The sequence below is a fragment of the Lissotriton vulgaris genome, chromosome 7 (assembly GCF_964263255.1).
Source record: "Lissotriton vulgaris chromosome 7, aLisVul1.2, whole genome shotgun sequence".
Classification (NCBI taxonomy): Eukaryota; Metazoa; Chordata; class Amphibia; order Caudata; family Salamandridae; genus Lissotriton; species Lissotriton vulgaris.
In genome coordinates, this window is record NC_141695.1 from 1,193,352,721 (window position 1) to 1,193,374,041 (window position 21,321).

The window sequence follows — 21,321 nt, forward strand, 5'->3', positions numbered from 1 at the left end:
ATTAATTGGACGAAATCGGTCTTTTTAGTCTTAAGTGGTGATCCTCCTGCTATTCCTGCGGGCTGCCCGGTTAGGCTGGAGGTGGAGGGGTGCAAGTATCTCAGCATCTTTGTGTCCCTAGATCTACAGTGTAGGTTCACTAATAATTTTTTGCCGCCTCTGGCCAGGCTCCGGAGGGATGTTGTGCGGTGGAAGTCTCCTCCACTCTCCATGCTGAGGTGTTCGGTTCTGTTTAAGATGATGGCGCTTCCCCGCTTCTTGTACGTACTCCAGAATTCCATGGACCCGGTTCTCCTGTCGTACTGTAAGGAGATCGAGTCTCTCCAGAGACAACTCTTCTAGGAGGGTAGGCCCCGAATCGCGTTTGCTAAACTGACACTGCCCTGGTATGACGAGGGATCGGCTTACCGAATATCCGTAGGTATTACTCGGCGTCTCAGCTGGTGGCAATTAACCATGCCACCTATGGCTCGCCACATGACCCTGGATACGCCATGGACCGTGGCCAGATACCCGGTGGTGAGTTCTCTAGGGCACTGTATGCCAGAAGGGGGCGTTTTCCCTTGGTGGGGCCTGCGACGGTGGCTGTTCAGGTGTGGCATGATGCAACTCGCTCCCTTAATTGGGAAGGGAAGATAACTATGGCTACGCCACTATGGAATGCTGAATGCTTGGGTAGCCTATGGAAAATCAAAGGCTTTGATAATTGGGACCTTATTGGGAACTCCCGAGTAGGTGATATGTGGGGTAAGGATGGGATCCTCACGTTTGAGACTTTGCAGGGGAGGTATCCACTGCAGTGGAGTGATCGCGTTGCTAGCCAGTATTCCCCGGGAGGTGACACCCCCCCCCCCCGGAGGCCTCCCCGCTGGAGAATCGGGTGCTTGATGGTCCTGTTCCGACTAAAACGATCTCCCTGATTTATAAAAAACTTGTTAACTATATGGGGGACCCCCTAGCGGCTCTCAGAGATCAATGGGCAGCTGATGGGCTGATCCTTGATGATGAGGATTGGAGGGAGGCAGTGGCTTCGCCTAGAGTCATTGTTATCCAGATGAGACTCAGGTTGGTGCAATTGAAGATACTTCACTGATGCTATGTCACTGGCCCATGATTAGTGCGCATGAGTTTGGCTGCCAGTGGTGAGGGCAGAAGGGGATGTGGTTAAGCCGGGACGTTCCTGCATGTGCTGTGGGATTGTACCCTTATTCCGGGAGTATTGGACCGCTGTTCACGGTAAAATACGAGAGGTGTGGGGAGTTGACTTTGAGTTGGAGGCACGGCGTTGTCTCTTGAATGTTAGGGAACCAATTGATCTTACGTCTCACAGAAAGGTGTGGGCCTCGCTAGCATGTGCTATTGCCAAGCGTAACATTGCTCAATTATATGGGGTGGCTCAACAGCCCTCTCTCGGGAAATGGATGGAGGACCTGGATTGGTGTATGTTTAGAGAGCGTGCTGTGTATGTGGCCAGGGGGAGACCCAGGACGTGGGGGAAAATTTGGGGGGCTTGGAATGTATATAGAGGGGATATTTGTGCTCCCCCGCTGTGTCAGACGACTCACCTATGTCGGAGGATCCCTGAACCCGTAGGTCATTATTTGTATTGAATTTTTTTGTGATTAAGAGGATGTGACATCATTTAGTAATTTGCTTTACCGGAACCCAGTGTATTTTATGGTTTGTATTTATGATTTATTTTTGTGTGTTTTAATAAAAAGATTTATAAAAAAAAATCCACTTCCAGCATTTTGTAATTACCTTGACTATAGTTTCAAAAATAAATCTAAAAAAGGTGTTCTTCATTTCCAAACACAGATTCTCTTGATTATTAAATCCAAGACGGCTGTAATGGGGAAAACACAGATACGCAATGTTTCCTTCTCTTTATTCCCCAAACATTTAGTTTTTAGAAAGGTATTCAAATCGAGTCATGTGGATAAACTAAGAAAATTCAACATTTTATGACAAGCAATTTGTAGTTTTAATCCTATTCCAATCAATATAAGTAAAGGCATAGGCATTAGATTATCACCTAGCAGGTAAATAACATATGCGCATAGATAAAAGATGAGATGTTTGTAAATGAATGATTTACGTTTGTTGTGCCTTAGTCCACTAGTTGAGTTTAAGGGTCGCTCACTTTTTTAAATATAGTTTAAATAAAATGTTTACAAATTAACTAAACTAACATTAAAACACAATTTAAAAAATGACAGGAACAGGTAACACATTTTAACCTCTTCTGTTTCACCCTCCTCCAGTCACATTTAAATCTCCATTATGCACATATTTAGACAGTTTAGTGTTCTGTGGACGAAGATGCCCACAGTGTTGGATCCACTTATACTTCGCCTGTGGCTTTGTACTAATCCTGTGCACATTTCCATGTGGTACAGGGTTCTGAAAAGACCCAATCTTAATTTAAAGAGATGTTTTCAGCTATTTACATCAGGAAAGCTAGTTAAATATGGATGTGAACCCTCTTGATGCCGATTGTAAGTGTTCTAAATTACTCTCCATTTGCAGATGCCATTAATTACTTAGTAGTTAGCTGTGTAACAGCCTGAGTAACTGCTTTCCACACTGTGAAGAGTCACAGTGGACTGCAAACGGACTATTTGGCTGGTCCAGTTGGTTGCAGATGCTTTACATTTCCCAGCAGGTTCTCAACAAATTGGTGATTCACTGCCTTAGAACTGTATTACAGATTTAAAGCCATGTAAATGAAGACTGCAGGCCTGTCTGCGAGGTTGTTCCTGCCACCTGCGTTCCGTGCGGCACAGCTCAGCTGCCACAAGGAGTTGGTACATTGGATGAAGTGGACAGATATATATTGATTCTTCTTTACTAACTGATCCTGGCCCTAGTGTAGATACATTCTCTTCTATGTAATTTGAAGTCCAGGTAAAGGGCTGCCCTTGTTCGCGAGTCTAGTCAGTACATTAGACTAGTTTCCCACCTTCTAATTGGGATCCTCAACTGTAGTTTCCTTCTTCATTGTTGGTTCTGCTACCACTGGAAATCTCTATGTAGGCATGTTCTGGTATGAGGCCTGCTTTATCTAAAACATGCGCTATTATGGGTTTCTTGGACGGAAAAGTGTGCCTTACCTCTTTCTGGCTGCATTTAGTTCTGGACAAGGGCATGTAGCGCTATGAAAGTGCTTTTTTGCTGTGAATGGGCTTTCTGTGACCCTGTATCCCATGAGTCTGCAGAATTCAGGAGCTAGACCGGCACCGCCACAGAAGAATCAAGCAAAGTTCACATCTACAAACTGAGCACTTTTACTGTGCTTTAAAAATAAAAAAATGAAACCCTCTCCTGAGATGGAGAGAGCAGCATCTTGAGGATATTTATCTAGAACTAGATTCCCCTTAGGGAGGAAGCAGGCAGTTGCAATTGATTGCAGTAGAGGGCAGCTAGTGAGGCAGATATTTAATATACCTAGACAGAAGTGGAAGGAGGGGAGCTAGTGGCTAGAGGAAAGGCAGCTATGGAACATAGGGCTGAAAAGGAAGCTTTGGATGAGGTTAAATGCATCTATTTTTTGGTGGATGCTTGGCAGAGGGAAAGGAACCCATGAGTAGCTGCGGAGGATAGCCAGGTGTGTAATGAAGACTGCAAGAGTGAGTCCACGAAAATCACTAAGGGGGAGTGAATAGGGGAAGAGAAGGACGGAGGTTTATTTTCAAGGACCGTAGGGAACAGCTAAGTAGATGAGGGGAGAGCCTGGGATAGGCTGTTTGAGCTAGCGGTTGGGATTAAGGGCAGGCTCATGTGAGATTTAGAAGATAAGGAGGCGCAGTGGGTGCATCAGGTACAATCTATCTTGGATGAAAGATCAGAGATTTCTCTCATTCTCCTAATTACCTGCTCTTTCCTCAGTACAATGAGCTGCAAGACAAAGTATGCTCCTCAGAGACCAAAGTGTCTGAGATGGAGACGACGATCGAAGACCTTCAGTGGGATATTGAGAAACTGCGCAAAAGGGAGCAGAAACTTAACAAGCACCTAGCAGAGGCACTGGAGCAGGTAGAACACATTCAGCATGCACTGTCTGTAGCTAGTTGTTGTCTGTCTCTGTCTGGAGGCTGCCCTCCCTCCCCGTCTCTAGGCTGCCCTCTGCCCCGTCTGTCTGGAGGCTGCCCTCTGCCCCGTCTGTCTGGAGGCTGCCCTCTGCCCCGTCTGTCTGGAGGCTGCCCTCTGCCCCGTCTGTCTGGAGGCTGCCCTCTGCCCCGTCTGTCTGGAGGCTGCCCTCTGCCCCCGTCTGTCTGGAGGCTGCCCTCTGCCCCGTCTGTCTGGAGGCTGCCCTCCGCCCCCGTCTGTCTGGAGGCTGCCCTCCGCCCCCGTCTGTCTGGAGGCTGCCCTCCGCCCCCGTCTGTCTGGAGGCTGCCCTCCGCCCCCGTCTGCCTGGAGGCTGCCCTCCGCCCCGTCTGTCTGGAGGCTGCCCTCCGCCCCGTCTATCTGGAGGCTGCCCTCCGCCCCCGTCTGTCTGGAGGCTGCCCTCCGCCCCCGTCTGCCTGGAGGCTGCCCTCCGCCCCGTCTGTCTGGAGGCTGCCCTCCGCCCCGTCTATCTGGAGGCTGCCCTCCGCCCCCGTCTGTCTGGAGGCTGCCCTCCGCCCCCGTCTGTCTGGAGGCTGCCCTCCGCCCCCGTCTGTCTGGAGGCTGCCCTCCGCCCCCGTCTGTCTGGAGGCTGCCCTCCGCCCCCGTCTGTCTGGAGGCTGCCCTCCGCCCCCGTCTGTCTGGAGGCTGCCCTCCGCCCCGTCTGTCTGGAGGCTGCCCTCCGCCCCCGTCTGTCTGGAGGCTGCCCTCCGCCCCCGTCTGTCTGGAGGCTGCCCTCCGCCCCTGTCTGTCTGGAGGCTGCCCTCGGCCCCTTTCTGTCTGGAGGCTGCCCTCGGCCCCCGTCTGTCTGGAGGCTGCCCTCCACCCCCGTCTGTCTGGAGGCTGCCCTCTGCCCCCGTCTGTCTGGAGGCTGCCCTCTGCCCCCGTCTGTCTGGAGGCTGCCCTCCGCCCCCGTCTGTCTGGAGGCTGCCCTCCCTCCCTCCCGTCTGTCTGGAGGCTGCCCTCCCTCATTCCCGTCTCTGTTTGGAGGCTGCTCTCCCGTCTCTGTTTGGAGGCTGCCCTCCCTCCCCGTCTCTGTCTTGAGGTTGTCCCCCCTCTCTGTCTCTGTCTGGAGGCTGCCGCCTCTGTCTAGAGGCTGCCCTCCCTCCCCTTCTCTGTCTGGAGGCTGCCCTCCCACCCTCCCGTCTCTGTCTGGAGGCTGCCCCCCTCCCTATCTCTGTCTGGAGGCTGCTGTCTCTGTCTTGAGGCTGCCCCTTCCCTGTCTCTGTCTGGAGGCTGCCGTCTCTGTCTTGAGGCTGCCCTCCCTCCCTGTTTCTGTCTTGAGGCTGCCCTCCCTCCCTGTTTCTGTCTGGAGGCTGCCCTCCCTCCCCGTCCCTGTCTGGAGGCTGCCCTCCCTCCCCGTCCCTGTCTGGAGGCTGCCCTCCCTCCCCGTCCCTGTCTGGAGGCTGCCCTCCCTCCCCGTCCCTGTCTGGAGGCTGCCCTCCCTCCCCGTCCCTGTCTGGAGGCTGCCCTCCGCCCCCGTCTGTCTGGAGGCTGCCCTCCGCCCCCGTCTGTCTGGAGGCTGCCCTCTGCCCCCGTCTGTCTGGAGGCTGCCCTCTGCCCCCGTCTGTCTGGAGGCTGCCCTCTGCCCCCGTCTGTCTGGAGGCTGCCCTCTGCCCCCGTCTCTCTGGAGGCTGCCCTCTGCCCCCGTCTGTCTGGAGGCTGCCCTCTGCCCCCGTCTGTCTGGAGGCTGCCCTCTGCCCCCGTCTGTCTGGAGGCTGCCCTCTGCCCCCGTCTGTCTGGAGGCTGCCCTCTGCCCCCGTCTGTCTGGAGGCTGCCCTCTGCCCCCGTCTGTCTGGAGGCTGCCCTCTGCCCCCGTCTGTCTGGAGGCTGCCCTCTGCCCCCGTCTGTCTGGAGGCTGCCCTCTGCCCCCGTCTGTCTGGAGGCTGCCCTCTGCCCCCGTCTGTCTGGAGGCTGCCCTCTGCCCCCGTCTGTCTGGAGGCTGCCCTCTGCCCCCGTCTGTCTGGAGGCTGCCCTCTGCCCCCGTCTGTCTGGAGGCTGCCCTCTGCCCCCGTCTGTCTGGAGGCTGCCCTCCGCCCCCGTCTGTCTAGAGGCTGCCCTCCCTCGCCCCCGTCTGTCTAGAGGCTGCCCTCCCTCCCTCCCGTCTGTCTGGAGGCTGCCCTCCCTCCCTCCCGTCTGTCTGGAGGCTGCCCTCCCTCATTCCCGTCTCTGTTTGGAGGCTGCTCTCCCGTCTCTGTTTGGAGGCTGCCCTCCCTCCCCGTCTCTGTCTTGAGGCTGTCCCCCCTCCCTGTCTCTGTCTGGAGGCTGCCGCCTCTGTCTAGAGGCTGCCGCCTCTGTCTAGAGGCTGCCGCCTCTGTCTAGAGGCTGCCCCCTCTGTCTAGAGGCTGCCCTCCCTCCCCTTCTCTGTCTGGAGGCTGCCCTCCCACCCTCCCGTCTCTGTCTGGAGGCTGCCCCCCTCCCTATCTCTGTCTGGAGGCTGCTGTCTCTGTCTTGAGGCTGCCCCCTCCCTGTCTCTGTCTGGAGGCTGCCGTCTCTGTCTTGAGGCTGCCCTCCCTCCCTGTTTCAGTCTGGAGGCTGCCCTCCCTCCCCGTCTGGAGGCTGCCCTCCCTCCCCGTCCCTGTCTGGAGGCTGCCCTCCCTCCCCGTCCCTGTCTGGAGGCTGCCCTCCCTCCCCGTCCCTGTCTGGAGGCTGCCCTCCCTCCCCGTCCCTGTCTGGAGGCTGCCCTCCCTCCCCGTCCCTGTCTGGAGGCTGCCCTCCCTCCCCGTCCCTGTCTGGAGGCTGCCCTCCCTCCCCGTCCCTGTCTGGAGGCTGCCCTCCCTCCCCGTCCCTGTCTGGAGGCTGCCCTCCCTCCCCGTCCCTGTCTGGAGGCTGCCCTCCCTCCCCGTCCCTGTCTGGAGGCTGCCCTCCCTCCCCGTCCCTGTCTGGAGGCTGCCCTCCCTCCCCGTCCCTGTCTGGAGGCTGCCCTCCCTCCCCGTCCCTGTCTGGAGGCTGCCCTCCCTCCCCGTCCCTGTCTGGAGGCTGCCCTCCGCCCCCGTCTGTCTGGAGGCTGCCCTCCGCCCCGTCTGTCTGGAGGCTGCCCTCCGCCCCCGTCTGTCTGGAGGCTACCCTCCGCCCCCGTCTGTCTGGAGGCTGCCCTCCGCCCCCGTCTGTCTGGAGGCTGCCCTCCGCCCCCGTCTGTCTGGAGGCTGCCCTCCGCCCCCGTCTGTCTGGAGGCTGCCCTCCGCCCCCGTCTCTCTGGAGGCTGCCCTCCGCCCCCGTCTGTCTGGAGGCTGCTCTCCGCCCCTTTCTGTCTGGAGGCTGCTCTCCGCCCCTTTCTGTCTGGAGGCTGCTCTCCGCCCCTTTCTGTCTGGAGGCTGCTCTCCGCCCCTTTCTGTCTGGAGGCTGCCCTCTGCCCCCGTCTGTCTGGAGGCTGCCCTCCGCCCCCGTCTGTCTGGAGGCTGCCCTCCGCCCCCGTCTGTCTGGAGGCTGCCCTCCGCCCCCGTCTGTCTGGAGGCTGCCCTCCGCCCCCGTCTGTCTGGAGGCTGCCCTCCGCCCCCGTCTGTCTGGAGGCTGCCCTCCCTCCCTCCCGTCTGTCTGGAGGCTGCCCTCCCTCATTCTCGTCTCTGTTTGAAGGCTGCTCTCCCGTCTCTGTTTGGAGGCTGCCCTCCCTCCCCGTCTCTGTCTTGAGGCTGTCCCCCCTCCCTGTCTCTGTCTGGAGGCTGCCGCCTCTGTCTAGAGGCTGCCCTCCCTCCCCTTCTCTGTCTGGAGGCTGCCCTCCCACCCTCCCGTCTCTGTCTGGAGGCTGCCCCCTCCCTATCTCTGTCTGGAGGCTGCTGTCTCTGTCTTGAGGCTGCCCCCTCCCTGTTTCTGTCTGGAGGCTGCCGTCTCTGTCTTGAGGCTGCCCCCCCTCCCTGTTTCTGTCTTGAGGTTGCCCTCCCCGTCCCTGTCTGGAGGCTGCCCTCCCTCCCCGTCCCTGTCTGGAGGCTGCCCTCCCTCCCCGTCCCTGTCTGGAGGCTGCCCTCCCTCCCCGTCCCTGTCTGGTGGCTGCCTTCCCTCCCCGTCCCTGTCTGGAGGCTGCCTTCCCTCCCCGTCCCTGTCTGGAGGCTGCCCTCCCTCCCCGTCCCTGTCTGGAGGCTGCCCTCCCTCCCCGTCCCTGTCTGGAGGCTGCCCTCCCTCCCCGTCCCTGTCTGGAGGTTGCCCTCCCCGTGTCTGTCTGGAGGCTGCCCTCCCTCCCCGTCTCTGTCTGGAGGCTGCCCACCCTCCCCGTCTCTGTCTGGAGGCTGCCCTCCCTCCCCATCTCTGTCTGGAGGAGGCCTCCCTCCCTGTCTGGAGAATGCCCTTTCTCTCTGTCTCGGTCTGTAGGATGCCCTCCCTCCCTCCCTCCCTGTCTCTGTCTGTGTCTGGAGATTGCCCTCCCTCCCTCCCCTGTCTGGAGGCTCCCCCCCCCCCTCTCTGTCTGGAGGCTGCCTCCCTCCCTGTCTGGAGGCTGCCGTCTCTGTCTTGAGGCTGCCCTCCCTCCCTGTCTCTGTCTGGAGGCTGCCCTCCCTCCCTGTCTCTGTCTGGAGGCTGCCCTCCCTCCCTGTCTCTGTCTGGAGGCTGCCCTACCTCCCTGTCTCTGTCTGGAGGCTGACCTCCCTTCCTGTCTCTGTCTTGAGGCTGCCCTCCCTCCCTGTCTCTGTCTGGAGGCTGCCCTCCCTCCCTGTCTCTGTCTGGAGGCTGCCCTCCCTCCCTGTCTCTGTCTGGAGGCTGCCCTACCTCCCTGTCTCTGTCTGGAGGCTGACCTCCCTTCCTGTCTCTGTCTGGAGGCTGACCTCCCTTCCTGTCTCTGTCTGGAGGCTGACCTCCCTTCCTGTCTCTGTCTGGAGGCTGACCTCCCTTTCTGTCTCTTTCTGGAGGCTGCCCTCCCGCCTCTGTCTGGAGGCTGCCCTCCCTCCCTGTCTCTGTCTGGAGGCTGCCCTCCCTCCCTGTCTCTGTCTGGAGGCTGCTCTACCTCCCTGTCTCTGTCTGGAGGCTGACCTCCCTTCCTGTCTCTGTCTTGAGGCTGCCCTCCCTCCCTGTCTCTGTCTGGAGGCTGCCCTCCCTCCCTGTCTCTGTCTGGAGGCTGCCCTCCCTCCCTGTCTCTGTCTGGAGGCTGCCCTACCTCCCTGTCTCTGTCTGGAGGCTGACCTCCCTTCCTGTCTCTGTCTGGAGGCTGACCTCCCTTCCTGTCTCTGTCTGGAGGCTGACCTCCCTTCCTGTCTCTGTCTGGAGGCTGACCTCCCTTTCTGTCTCTTTCTGGAGGCTGCCCTCCCGCCTCTGTCTGGAGGCTGCCCTCCCTCCCTCCCATCTCTGTCTGGAGGCTGCCCTCCCTCCCTTTCTCTGTCTGTAGGCTGCCCTCCCTCCTTCCCGTCTCTGTCTTGAGGCTGCCCTCCCTCCCTCCTGTCTCTGTCTTGAGGCTGCCCTCCCTCCCTCCTGTCTCTGTCTGGAGGCTGCCCTCCCTCCCTCCCTCTCTGTCTGGAGTCTGCCTCCCTCCCTGTCTGGAGGCTGCCGTCTCTGTCTTGAGGCTGACCTCCCTTCCTGTCTCTGTCTTGAGGCTGCCCTTCCTCCCTGTCTCTGTCTTGAGGCTGCCCTCCCTCCCTGTCTCTGTCTGGAGGCTGCCCTCCCTCCCTGTCTCTGTCTGGAGGCTGCCCTCCCTCCCTGTCTCTGTCTGGAGGCTGCCCTACCTCCCTGTCTCTGTCTGGAGGCTGACCTCCCTTCCTGTCTCTGTCTGGAGGCTGACCTCCCTTCCTGTCTCTGTCTGGAGGCTGACCTCCCTTCCTGTCTCTGTCTGGAGGCTGACCTCTCTTTCTGTCTCTTTCTGGAGGCTGCCCTCCCGTCTCTGTCTGTAGGCTGCCCTCCCTCCCTGTCTCTGTCTGGAGGCTGCCCTCCCTCCCTCCCTGTCTCTGTCTGGAGGCTGCCCTCCCTCCCTGTCTCTGTCTGGAGGCTGCCCTACCTCCCTGTCTCTGTCTGGAGGCTGACCTCCCTTCCTGTCTCTGTCTGGAGGCTGACCTCCCTTCCTGTCTCTGTCTGGAGGCTGACCTCCCTTTCTGTCTCTTTCTGGAGGCTGCCCTCCCGTCTCTGTCTGTAGGCTGCCCTCCCTCCCTCCCATCTCTGTCTGGAGGCTGCCCTCCCTCCCTGTCTCTGTCTGTAGGCTGCCCTCCCTCCTTCCCGTCTCTGTCTTGAGGCTGCCCTCCCTCCCTCCTGTCTCTGTCTGTAGGCTGCCCTCCCTCCCTCCTGTCTCTGTCTTGAGGCTGCCCTCCCTCCCTCCTGTCTCTGTCTTGAGGCTGCCCTCCCTCCCTCCTGTCTCTGTCTGGAGGCTGCCCTCCCTCCCTCCCTCCCTCCCTCCCGTCTCTGTCTGGAGGCTGCCCTTCCTCCCCTCCGGTCTCTGTCCAGAGGCCTCCCTCCCACCATGCCTATCCTTGTTGCGACCCTCCCTGTCCCTCCTCGTCTCAGTTCTGGGGCCACCTTCTCTCCCTTCTCATCTCAGGCTTGAAACGGTCATCCCTCCCTGCATCAGTCTTGTGACCACCTTTCCATATCTGGAATCTGTCACTCTCACCCTCCCCCATAGGAGGGCTGCTGTTCCTGCCCCTCTATATCTGGAGACCGCCTTCCACCTCTGTCTGAAGGCTGCCCACTATCCATTCCCCTCCTTTCTGAAAATCTCTCCGGTCTGCGCACAGCATTCCTTACCCCCCACCTCCTCCCTCACCTTTCCCCTCAACCCGACATTGAGTTCTGGCAGCCTCCCCTGCCTGAAGCCAGCCCCACTGATGTCTGAAGTGTGGTCTACTTTCTCTACAAATCTGATACCTGTACCGTCGCTCTCCCTGCTTGGAGCATAGCTACCTCTCATGGCTGGCCACTTTTGTCTGGAGTTTGCCTATAGTCTTCCTAGACAGCGTGCCACTCGCTTGCCTCTCCAATCCTACCCCATCATTCCCTGCATCCTGCCCAGTTTCTTTCTACCCTGCCTGGCTTCTCTTTCTAGGTTGCCCCCCCCCCCTTCTTCCTCTACAGTCTGCCCCTTCTCTCTATGTGCCCTGCTATTCTTTTTTGTTTCCGATAGGTTCATGCCGCCACTCCCCAATCCCAGTCTCCCATAGGACCCTGTATCCTGGCTCCCACATGAGCTAGCAAAACAGTCTCCCACACATAAAGGGATCCGGGTTTATCAGACAGGACTTTTACTGGCTTCCTTGGTAGCTAAGAATGACATTGTTCTGAACCCACTGTGAACAACTAAACATTACCTATTCGCTAAAGAGTTATTCTATATTGATCGGGTTCCCCTAGATGTCTTCCAAAAAGGCTACTGTTGCCCTTGTTTGGGTTGAGGACTTTGCTGCAGCGCAGGCCTCGTGTCATTCAGCCATGTCCCTTTCTTCCTTTGGGTCTTGCCACTTGTGCACTCCATGGACACGCCCCGTTTCTCTCCCCGGTCAGCTATCTAAAGTTAATCGAGTCTGCTAGAACACCAACATTTTCCCTCTAAACCATCTCGCCTGCAGTTGGAACACACGCATTTCAACCTCCTATCACTGCAACCTCGCACCTGTGACGTTCACCAGCGCCTCAGACACTGTTGGAGTAAGTTTGCTATGAAAGTGCAGAATGCAAACCTTTCTCACCTGCTTTTCTCTTACAGCTGAACTCTGGGTCCCACGTCTCCGGAAGTTCCGGCAGCTTCCAGGGCGGACAGATCACACTCACCATGCAGAAGGTAACCTCTTACCCTCAAATTATTGTTTATGGAAAGTGCTGTAATGGGTAATCTAGACAAAGGCTCAATCTGTCCACCCACACCCCTTGCACGTCCCTTAAGATGCTCTCCCAGTACTGCCCTCGGTGATGGATGAAGACTGAAGAGTCTTGTTGTGCGTTCACCTTTTCTCCCAACACTATGTTGTACATTCTAATGTGTTTCTTAAGGTCACAAGTTGTGCATACCCCTGCCATCTTGTGTTTGGATTGGGATAAAGCATGTGTGCCTAATTTATTTTGTAACGACTGTCTGACAGCACTAGATGTCTGTTGCAAGCTCTGTTCCCAGTGCAGGGAATGACATTTCACACAGATGGGTACACCTAGTGCAAGTAAATCCTGCCCTCATTTTCTGTTTCACAAGCATCGAACAATGACGCCTGCCTGGCCTTGCTTCTGTAAAGTACAGGCATGCTTTACAATGCAAGGCAATTTTTCTCTGCACATAGATATTTACTAAAGGTTGCTTAACTGTGAATAACGGTCTTATTTTCGGCAATTCAGTCAAACACAAGAGGTTGACTTTTTCATCATTTGTTTTGCTTTTGAGTTAATTTCTATAGACTCTGCATGAAACTTTCAATTTCAAGAAGTGCTCCTTCACTTGGGGAGGAAAGACATAAATTAACACTCATAAAAGCTTACAGTCGGCTTGTGACTAGGCCTGTATGAAATGCATTTCGATATATTGTATGGAATGAAGAACCAAGAAAATCCATTTTTTTTTGTAGTCTTTTTGCATTTCTGAAAAAAGTCGCTGTTTCGTGTGTGGATCGAACCCCGAGAACTGAGCAATTAAGTTAAATCCACCCGATAAAATGCATTCAGAAAATCTATTCCCCAAGGGGAATTTCTCAGCAGATCTTTTTTACGAATTTTGGGTTTCAGTGAAAAATCTCACACTTGCCCCTAAGCTGTGCTAACTCCTGAACACTGCAACCAAAGTTACCATTCCAAGGTATCAAACAACTAGTTACATTGAACCTGACTTGGTTCTCAAGTCGAAATGAATGTAACAAGTTACAGTGTGCAACTTTTACAAAGTCTGCTTTGTTGCCATCAATCTCCTGTGCCCTTAATGGTTGCACATTGAGCTTGAACCCAAGACCGCTTTCTGCCCTCCACGGGAGACATGCTAACAATTCCAAGTAAGGCGACAATAGGGGCCTGCACTGGAGAGAGGTGTTGCCTCCCTCCGGCAGGAAGCCACATAGCTGTTGGCCCACAAGGTGAGCTTCAAAGCTGAATCTGCCTTTGAATGGCAAATGGGGAACACTTGGGAGAGGGTAACTTGCTTTGTTTAGGCAGACTAGCTGGCAACCGAGGAGGAGCGGAGAAACCTGTTGTCTAACCGATTCTCCTGGTTCATGTGGGCCCTTTTGGGAGCCAAACCTCGGGGCTGGGCCAGGGAGCTCTGGACGCTGAGATATGGGTGCTGTCATGTTGGTAAATAGGCAGAATGGTGCATCCTGAATTAGCCAGAAGCCACCTGTTCCAGGAAGTGTTCATCAGCTGGGAGAGAATCTGGAAGCCTATTGGCTATCTACTGCATCTTACCCAGAGGGAATTTTCTGTACATAAATAGGGCACCCTGGCACCCAGAACTATAATCTTGACTGGATTGGAGGAAGGACCAAAGTAGGACTGTAGGAAGTTCCCTGCGAAGAGAGGATGCACCGATGTGGACTGCACCTGGTGTCTAGCGAAGAAAGATTCTGCCTATTGTGCCCTGCTCAAGTAGAAATAGTCTCCAAATTCCAGCCGAAGCAAAGAGTCTCCAAGGGTCAGTTGACTGGCCTCCTGTTTAGCAGCACAGGGACACAACAGCTGAGGAAGCTGTTTTGGGCAAGTGGTAACCCACATCCCTGGATCGCCGCTTCCTGCCGTTGTGAAAACCACACTAGATGGACAGAATGAAGAGCAATGTCATACATTCACCCCAGTACAGAGATCTGGGCCTAAATCCATCGTTTTTTTGCACTCCACACTACCCCAGTTCAGACATGGCCATATGCAAATCAGCCTTGACCCTGTGCCTCATGGGAACAGTCCAGCCCGAACTGCCAAGCCATGTCTTTCCTGGACCGGAATCAAGCATCCTAGGACCGGTTATTGGCTATCAGCCTTCTTCAGCCAGGATAGCTTGACTCCAGTGGTGTGGAGAGCATGGGACTCGCGTATTAGCATACCCATCCCACTCGGGGTGACAATTGCAAAAACAACAATTGATGGACAGAATGCAGAGCAATGTCATACATTCACCCCAGTACATAGATCTGGGCCTAAAGCCATCGTTTTTGTGCACTCCACACCACCCCAGTTCAAACATGGCCATATGCAAATCAGCTTTGACCCTGTGCCTCATGGGAACAGTTCAGCCCGAACTGCCAAGCCATGTCTTTCCTGGACCGGAATCAAGCATCCTAGGTCCGGTTTCTGGCTATCAGCCATCTTCAGCCAGGAAAGCTGGACTCCAGTGGTGTGGAGAGCATGGGACTCACGTCTGAGCATACCCATCCCACTCGGGGTGACAAATGCAAAAACAGCAATTGATGGACAGAATGCAGAGCAATGTCATACATTCACCCCAGTACAGAGATCTGGGCCTGAATGTATGACATTGTTCTGAATTCTGTCCAACAATTGTTGTTTTTGCTCCTGCCGTTGTGCAGCACCAGGGACCAGGACCCGACGCTCAGAAGTCGCATTTGAGTCTCCTGGACCCAGGTTAGTTGTCAGGGTGCAGCTTGGTGTCCCAAAAGTCAAGCTACAGCCTGGAGAAGGATTTGGCTCTGACCCCGACACCGGACGACTGGAAATGCAGTGGCGATTGGACTTGGCCAGACAAGAGAGGACTTGTATGGGGCACTAAACCTGTGTTCAGGACCCCCTCATCAAAGTTGACCAAGGAGACCCCTGTTGACCTTGTTGCTGCCAGCATATCATTGAGCTTCTTCAAGCATCCTGTATCCCCGGCATAAGGACCACTTCAATAAGAATCCATTGGATGAGGATAAAATGACTGAAACTGTTGAAAAACTGCACCTTGACGCCCTTGGGCAAAGTTCGTGCTTTACAAGACCAATATTCATTCATTCGTTCATTCTTCTGTTTCTGAGGGCCTTGATGATTCCCCCCCCCCTGCCTGGCTCCCTGCTGAAGCTGGTCACACCAGGTAACTCTAACTGACTACATTTATAACTTGCCAAACTTTCTGCTCAAAAAGATTCTAAGTGTCAAATTATTTGATTTTTTGCCCATGCTTTTTCGCAGTTGAGTGAAATGCTTTGATCTACCATACCTTCTAAATTCTATACCTCAGAAACCCTCTGGTGGATCTTTATCGTAGTGATGTCGAAATATACATACAAAATACAGTCTTTTCTTATAAATTGGTGTCATGTCGATTTCCTCAGTTATTTTGGAGCTGTTTAAATTTTTTACACTTATTCTTTTGTGTAAGCCTTGCTGCTCGTAGCCACAGCTGTCCAGGGTCAAGCTGGTTTGACAAATGAAACCTCAGTGTCTTAATGGGGTTGGTAAGTGTAGTACACGGTGAGGTCGCACAACCACACCATATAATACGCCCCACTTCCTCACAGTAGGATTGTCTCAGGAGGTAAAAGAATGGCTTTGATCTGTGACCCCATTTCGTTGGGCCAAGGGCAGAATCCAGAACCTAGGAATCTATATTACATCAAAGCACTGAAACCTCTATGCTGCAAACGACACCAGACTGACTAATACAACTACCCCTGAATTGTAAAGGTGGCAAAACGTTGTTGTGTCATGGCTCGACAATGAGTTGCTGAAGTGGAATTGAATGTTCTACCCAGGCTACTATATATTTTCTATGCCCTCACTGTAAAATTCCCTTAAAAAGACATGGAGGAGGCTATAAGTGATTTTATATGCGCGGGGAAACCAGCACTTATATCAGGCAAAACATTGAAATTGAACAAGAGGCCTGAGCCTACCAGATATGAACCAATACTAGCGAGTGATCTATACGAGACAGAACAACACTGTATACATGTGGAAACAGCAGTAGTGGTTCGCGCCCCTTAGTCAATCTGGTATGCTGTTAATCGGAGCTTATCAGCCTGCCCTAGAGATATGGGAATCATTCACAACAAATTTGAGATTTACTTCTTTGTCCTCCTCCTTCAACCCGCGCCTACGTAACCCAGATTTTTCTCCTGGGAACATGAGATCAATTTTGTGAGATGGTCGAAAGGGTGGAGCAAAATTCTTAGACATGTATTTAAAGGAGGGTGGTATTAACAAATTTAGCTATTGCAAAAAAGAGTTAAAAAAATTAAGCGATCACATGCAGTATTTCCTATTGACGTACTTGGCATTGCACCTGGAGAACAAGTATAGACCTCGTACCACATCCTAGAAGCTTTTCCCCACCTATACAATGCTGAATGGACTTATTTCAAATATTTATTTGGATCTTCTGCTGTGGGCCCGGACAACCAATGGACATATATGCGGAAATGGCAATGCATTCTAAAATCTAATATATTCACATTTCGATGGCAGAAACTTTGGGCTGATATTCCCAACCTGTGTAAAAGTGTGCGGAATAGGGAATCTATGTATAAACATTTGATGGTATGGCATGTCACCTCAATGAAGCTTAAACAAATGTATGGGAATACAGAGGGTGGAGAACTGTAGTGAGTTTTGGCCAGAAGGGGCTATGACTTGTATATATTCTAGAAGGAAATCCTAAACACGTGAATGGTATGCTAGGTTACCTAATACAACATGGCCCTGCAACTATCCTATTAGGCTTAAGATTTCCTAGATTAAAAATCCATCAATAACAGACTGGAGATTGATAACCAACATGTTGATGGTGGCAAAACAGCTAATCAAATAAAAGTGGAAGTCATCCGCTGTTCCAACAATACAAGCGTGAGCTAGTAAACTAAGGATGCTACTGGTGATGGATAAGCTGACATGGGAGTTAGATGATGTGGGATATGACTACAACAGTGCATGCGCCTTTTTGCAGACTTTTTGATGCAAATGGAACCTCGTGTTAAGTTGTTCCAAATCGCTGAGATCACCAGTTAAATCATGGAGTAGCTTAGTATGGTGACTAGAAAATAAACAAGCAAAAGGTGTTGTGAATGTCTGTCTGTGCAAACAGTTCTATTGAGCCCATCCTGTGGTTAAGACTAGAGAAGGTTACATGTTTATGGAGTTATGTAAATGAAGCATATGTTCAATGGCATGTGTGGCTGTAGATACACATGCTCTGCATACTCCTAGTGTTGGGTTTGGAGTTGTGCAACCTGTTTTTCTTCGAAGAAGTCTTTTGAGTCATGAGGTAGAGTTACTCCTCCTCTCGATATCGCGTAGGGGCATCAACTCCTTTGCAGCGTGTGAGTGCTGTCACCTCAGGCCCTGCTGTAACCAAAAAGATTTCCAAACACTCGCCCATTCCACTTGTAGAGGTCCCTGGATTGCCATCTGGCCATGGTAGGATCTGAAAAATACTTCAGAGTCCCTTCCTTCAGGCCCGGCACCAAAACCTGCCACCAAGGTTAAGTCTTAGGCTTCAACCTCCTTGGATCAAGCACATTCTTAGGTCTCTGATAAGCTTTGAAGATTGACGTGGCGACCAACTCCATCTCCTTAGGTGCCGTACAAAAAATCTTCAAAAGACTTGATTCCTAAATAGACTGAGGAAAACACTAGGCAAATTATAGCCTCTCCTCCACCGAAGAGGCAGTTAACTTTTGAGGATGAATTGAACATTCCTATACCTCCCAAAAAGAAGACAAAGGTACCAGCCCTACACATCATCTTCTATCACCTCTTCCAGCATCACCCCCTCCACCTCCTTCTCCAAATCCAGACCCTCTGGATAAAACACCTCCAGGTTCACCCACAGCTCACCTATCCCTCCTAAAGATGCTAGTGCTTGCCCGCAAGTAATTGCTAGGGCAGCTACTTATCATGGAGTCAAGCTTCATAGTCGTTAGACCAGGACTTCCTCTTTGATATACTGTCATCCACTCATAAAGACACACAGTTTCTGCCCATGCTTCCTGGCATGTTGCGTCACGCTGAAGACCTATATAAAGACAATCAAAAAACGGGGGGAGGTAGAGGTTAAGGTTAGGTTCACCCTCCTTACTGAATGCAGTTCCACAACATCCGGAATACCGGAACAGAAACCTAACCATAGATGAACAAGGATTCTACTGAACATGTGTGAAAAACCCTCTTTCCAGAAAGAAAAATGATTTTCTAGAGTCCCCTCACCCACCAGGGAAAGAGGGTTTTTCTCACATGTTCAGTGGAATCCATGTTCTTCCTATGGATAGGTTTTTAATTCCGGTATTTCGGGTGTTTTGGAACGACCTATTTAAAGACCCAGTTGCGCCTGTGTAATAACCCCACAGGTAGATACAAACTTTAAAGTGGCTCTCTCAGACCCCCTTTTCATATGTAGTCCAGTTCCACCAGACTCCATTGTTGCTACCACAGCTCGTAAACCAGCCAATAGTAGGCAACTTGAGATGCGCCACATCCTGAAAAAGAGATCAAGCGTGTTGATGTTGCTGGAAAACGAGTTGCAGCTCAAGAAGCCAATCTTTGGCACATTGCCAATTCCCAAGCCCTACTCGCACGTTATGATAGGACCCATTGGGAAGAAATGGAAGTTTGCTGCAGCATCTCACACTTTTATATGGTCACTCTGCAGAATGTCCTTCCACTTCTACAGATGGGCTACTTCATTGCCACTCTATACCTAAAGGACGCTTACTTCCATATACACATTCGTCCTACTCACTGTAAATACCTCTGGTTTGTCATAGCAGGAAGACACTACGAATTTAAAACGAAACTCTCACAGTTCGGACTGTAATGCGTCTACTGGGTATGATGGCGTCTTGCAGGTGGGGGATGCGAGGTGAAGCACAACTCTCAGTCCCCACCATCTTGCAGATGGGGGGACCCAGCCAACCAGAGTGAAGCATATGTCCCCTCCCACTGGAGGGTGGCATAATAGGGGCTGTACCCACCCCAAGGAAGGGACCCATTGGTCCCAACCTTTTTCTTACCTGTCATACCCCTAAATATAGTAGGGGCACCCCTGAACTAGCAACTACCAAGAAGAAGAGAAGAAGAACTCAACAGCCGTGGCGAAGCTAAGAAGAGGAGAATGCCCACTGACTTTGCCCCAGTCCTACTGGCCTGGCCCCACCTTGAACCTGGAGAAGCGAAACTCTGGTGTGTCCTGCAGCCAGCAACCTCAAGAACCCAGAGGGCCTGCCCTGCCTTCCAAAGAAAAGACTTTGTCTCCTGCAAACACTGGATTTGTTCACTCACAGACTCCAGCTCCGGCAAAATCAGCGAGTCTGCACCACTCTACACCCGTCTCCGGCGGCTCGAGTTTGAGTGGCCCAACACCATGAGGAGGTCTCCCTGGCGATTTTGACCCGAGATCTGGTGATCTCTGACCTGCCTCGAATCTCCCTCGAAGCCTGAAGCCTCTTTCCGGAGGATCCCTCCGACCGCAACCGGTGATGATAATAAGAGAAACCAGACACCTAAAGACAATCCTGCACCCAAAGCCCCACGGCCTTGGGTGACCCAACCGATGGTGTCCCAGCATCCCCAGGCATCCCAACTTACCTCTCCAACCGGTGGTCACCTCCAGAAGATCTCCGTCCCCGAGCCTGCAGTTTTTGTTGAAACCAAAGAATCCCCATTGAAACCAATAGGGCACCGGACGCCAAAACAGCACTCTGCACCCAGCTGCCCCAGCGCTGCTGCAGGTGCACCTTTTGTGCTAAACAGGATTACCTTTGCCCTGAGCCGAACACCAGGAGCTCTGCTCCCACAGACCAGTGGCCTGCTCGTAAGCAGCCAGCAACCGGATGCCCCTATCCCCCATTGGATAACATTGCGCCTTAGCATTCTGCACCCGGCCGCCCTTGTGCCGCTGAGGGTGTAACAAGAATGCATCCTTGACCCTGGGGGAACTCTTGTTCTAACTCCAGAAGCTCAACCCCAAAGACCGATTACTTACCTGGTAACGTTTAACTTAATTTCTCTTCATAGGAACCTATTGACTGTTTTTCTCTGAAAAATGTGGAGTTGATTTGTATGGAAACCTGAAAAATAACAATTATGCAAAACTGATTTTACTTACCTTTTCGCTTGGAAATGTCCCAGTGTGATATCTAGGCATATCACTCTTGAGTAAAAAAAGTAATCTAAAAGGTAACTAAAAAGTAACCTGTATAGTAATTTCAATACCTTGACTTACCTGTATTTCAAACAACTGCATTTGAACTTACAGTCACTTGTAAACACTGCATAATATACTGCAAAGCATTTATTTAACTTAGCCGTGGCAGGCTTGGCTTGGCTCTAGAAATAAAATAACTAAACAATATTTTTATACAAACATAATTGGTCTGAGTTCAGTCTTTGAGTGTTTTACATCATTTGCTGATTGAGTGTGTACAACAAATACCCCTCTGATACAGCTTTACTGCTCACCCACACTACCACAAATGGAGAGTTAGGTGCTATCTACTTTTACCTCTGCCTACCTCTGGGGTTCCACTGGACTCTGTGCACTCTATACCTCATTTTGGTATAGTATATACAGAGCCAGCTTCCTAAGTCACTCAACCATGTGACTCAAAAGACTTCTTTGAAGAAAAACAAGTTGCACAACTCCAAACCCAACACTAGGTGACAGGAGTATGCAGAGTATGTGAATCTACACCACTACATGCCATGTTCAGATGCTTACAGGGTAACACAATCCTTTTGTTCTAGCATAAAGGAGACTTAAGCTTAAATTGTCTGTAACTTGTAAGTACAATACAGTTTTGTAGAATATAAAACAGCTGCTGTGGAATTCACCAGACTCGGGTACTATTTTAAAGCCTTCTCGAAGCGGCTTCATTACTTTGCATGCATAGAAATTAAAGTTGCTTTGGAATTCCCTAGACCGATTGATTGCCTTTGCATACTTGGGATTCCAAGTCGCCATAGAACTCACAAGACAGGTTCATAGTTTTCTTCAGGCTTGATACTCAAAACTATTGTTGCATTCACAAGTTGCCTTGATAGTTTTTATAAGCTTAGTAACTAGAACTGTGGTAAAATGTAGCTTTTTGTTAACACCATCAGTGCTGCAGCAATTCCCCCTGTGTGCTGCAGATCCTTTACTCTCATTGTTCATGACGAGCTCAGCTCGTCATGAGCGCACAAGCAGTGTACTGCATGACGAGCTGAGCTCGTCATGAGCATCGAAGGGGTTAAAATAAAAGAAGATCCACAGTTTGGTTTGGTTTCATCCTGTTTTTTTTTGGAACCCAATTTTATTCACTGTCTGGTATTTCTTTGTTGGAAATTGCAACTTGCAAAATACATTTATTTCATTCTGGTGAAAAGTTAAGCAGTTGCTTTGCGTTGGAAATGGAGACATGATTTCATTGGCAGTTCCAT

At 52.4% G+C, this 21,321-nt stretch overlaps 1 protein-coding gene across 2 annotated transcripts in view; it reads left to right on the forward strand.

Annotated features, from left to right (window-relative positions):
- RNF40 (ring finger protein 40) overlaps window positions 1-21,321 on the forward strand; it is a 244,231-nt gene that overhangs the window by 62,116 nt on the left and 160,794 nt on the right. For both annotated transcript variants that reach the window (XM_086931679.1, XM_086931680.1), the window contains exons 7-8: window positions 3,889-4,035; window positions 11,711-11,785. In XM_086931679.1, coding sequence (XP_086787805.1) covers window positions 3,889-4,035; window positions 11,711-11,785 — 222 coding nt within the window. The remainder of the gene's footprint in view (window positions 1-3,888; window positions 4,036-11,710; window positions 11,786-21,321) is intronic.